General features: G+C 36.8%; 1 protein-coding gene across 1 annotated transcript; it reads left to right on the forward strand.

The window, feature by feature from the left end:
• The first annotated feature begins 317 nt into the window (after nt 1-317).
• On the forward strand, nt 318-1504 carry LOC114378050 (fasciclin-like arabinogalactan protein 12). The gene has a single exon (XM_028336560.1). The coding sequence runs from the start codon at nt 436-438 to the stop codon at nt 1156-1158; it is 723 nt and encodes a 240-aa protein (XP_028192361.1). The 5' UTR covers nt 318-435; the 3' UTR covers nt 1159-1504.
• Nucleotides 1505-2698: the final 1194 nt, after the last annotated feature.

The raw sequence follows: 2698 nt of genomic DNA on the forward strand, positions 1-2698 counted from the left end.
TCAAACTAGCAAAATAAAAATAAATAAATATGAGACTTGTTCCTTAAGATATTAGCAAACACTTGATTCTCTTACCAATTTCAGAACAATTTCAACTTACAAGCGAACGTTAAGCAATCATACTCATCTTTTTTTGCCCCCACCCCCCCCACTTGAGAGATCCCACTGTTATTCCTGCCTTCTCAAGCAAAATCCAAGTGTACATTACTACCACCTCTCCTCCATTGACACACACACCCCACCTTTCAATAATGTCCAAGATGATATACTAACAGCCAAGCTTGCTAATTGGTAACAAAACATTCCACCTAATTTCAACTTAATCCCTTATGAATCCTCAATAAATTCCACACTCCTTCCCTCACTCCCACACCAAGGACCACTCTTCCATTCAGTTGTTCACACCTCACTCACTGATTCTCAAAAACTCAAAAGATGGTGATGAAGAAAAACCTTCTCTTCTCACTTTCACTTCTCCTAATGGTTCTCTTCACTTCATCTCAAACCACCCCAGCACCATCACCTTCCTCAACCCCAACAGACATCATCAGAATCCTCAAAAAAGCCGGAGGATTCACCACCCTAATCCGTCTTCTCACCACTACACAAGTCTCAACCCAAATCAACGCCCAACTTCTGAACTCAAACAACGGATTAACAGTGTTTGCACCAAACGACAATGCCTTCCAAAGCCTCAAACCTGGTTTCCTCAACTCCCTCAACGACCAACAGAAGAATGAACTCATCCAATTCCACGTGCTACCGACGTTTGTTTCCATCTCAAACTTTGACACTCTGAGCAACCCGGTTAGAACACAAGCCGGTGATGACCCTGATAGGTTGGCATTGAACATCACAAGCTCAGGGAACCAAGTGAACTTGACAACCGGTGTTGTTAACACCACAGTTGGTGGCAGTGTTTACTCTGATCACCAGCTCGCGATTTATCAAGTGGACAAGGTTCTTCTTCCGAGGGATTTCTTCGTTCCCAAGCCTCCTCCACCAGCTCCTGCACCTGCAAAGGCTAAGGCTTCTTCTGCAAAGAAATCTACTGAGGGTCCTTCTTCTGCAGCGGATAATGACTCTGCTGCTATCAGCTTGAATGGAATTTGGCTGTCCCTTTCAGTGGCTACTATTGCTGCAGTGTTTTCCTTGTGACAATGATACGAGTTATTGGTACATCAAGTGTGCTACTTGGGGTTCGATGTTCTTGTGCTTTGTTAAAATTTTCTACATGCTTTGTTTTGGGAATGGTTGGATTAAAGGGAAATCATGAACTTTTTGTAGCACTTTTCAATTATTTTCTTCTTTTCTTTTTTCTTTTTGCTTCCTTTTGTATTGATTAATCCAGTTTGTGGTGAATTATCAAGTATGTATTCGATTTTGAAGGTTTTCTTTTTCTTACTAGTTCGCATCTTATGTTATATTCAGAATTTTGTGAATTGTAAGTTGCCAACGAAGAATTTTCTGAGTTTTAATAGAAAATGAGACCCAAGTTTCTTTATTTTTCTAATTGTGAGTGTAAATTTTGTTTAGTTTTATCTAGGGAGTGAAAAAAATAAAACTCATTCATGACATTGTAATCGAACTGAAATCGAATTAGTTTTACTCTAATGGATTTGAAAAAAAAGATACAACGATTGTACTAAATCGGTTCGATTAATCAAATTGTTTCTACAAAATGGTTTTGACAAAATCGTTTCGGTTAACTAAATCGATTTTTACCTGAATAAGTTTAAAATCAATTTTTTAAAATCAGTTCGATTTTAAATGAGTTTTCTAAAACAATTCAGCTATTTGGATTAAAAACCAAACTGCTGATTCGGTTGGGCTTTTTTAGACGATTTTTGCACACCCCTGGTTTTGTTCTATATTTTACCAGGAGTCTAACTTAGTTGACTAGGTAGTCGTATATGAATTATCAGATATTAAATATAAGCGTTTTTTCAAATAAAAAGTTGAATAAAATGAATGACTAATCCTTGAAGTGAACCTAAACCCATTAATATTTTTTTTCTTTTCTTTTTCATTATCTTATAAATATTCTCCATGACAAATAATCATGTTCAATGACGTAAGAACCAACTGTGTCTAGAATAAGGTGCTTAACACTCTACAGAAAACTAACTTCCTATTAGATATGTTGGCCGGTGTTTATAGGAAATATTAAATACTACTATGCTTTTCTTCATTTTTCTGTCTCTATTATCAACAAATACAAATTGAAGTGCCAAAAATAATTCCCACTATGGTAATAAGAATGATGGAAACAAGAGAATCACTCTCCACTAAAATCCTCTGGAAAGTGAGTTGTATAGTCCCTTATAAGACAGTACCTGATCCCAAAGAAGAAGAGTACATGATCCTAAAGAAGAAGTGAGGCCTATTATAAAATGGCCAAGGTATTATCCCTGAAGATGCAACCTGCAGCAGCCTTCTGAGTTTGCACATTCAAAGCCCCATCACAAATAAAGTTTCGCAATTAGTTCATGAGGGGGTCCCCAATAGACTCTTTTACTTAATAAGTATGGTGGAGAAAATGACAATTCAAACAAGATGGATTTAAAATGGTGTTACTACACAGATCAATCAGGTTTATAGATTCTTTCGTTTAGAATATAGTTAGCATTGGATGAGATGTTCAAGGTATAGATCGACTGGGAATGATTAGACATCTTGTGATTTGAACGCAAATCTT

The sequence above is a fragment of the Glycine soja genome, chromosome 12 (genome assembly GCF_004193775.1).
Source record: "Glycine soja cultivar W05 chromosome 12, ASM419377v2, whole genome shotgun sequence".
Classification (NCBI taxonomy): Eukaryota; Viridiplantae; Streptophyta; class Magnoliopsida; order Fabales; family Fabaceae; genus Glycine; species Glycine soja.

Excerpts from the sequence above, each read along its gene's own strand:
- LOC114378050 (XM_028336560.1), top strand. The coding sequence starts at position 436 with ATGGTGATGAAGAAAAACCTTCTCTTCTCACTTTCACTTCTCCTAATG.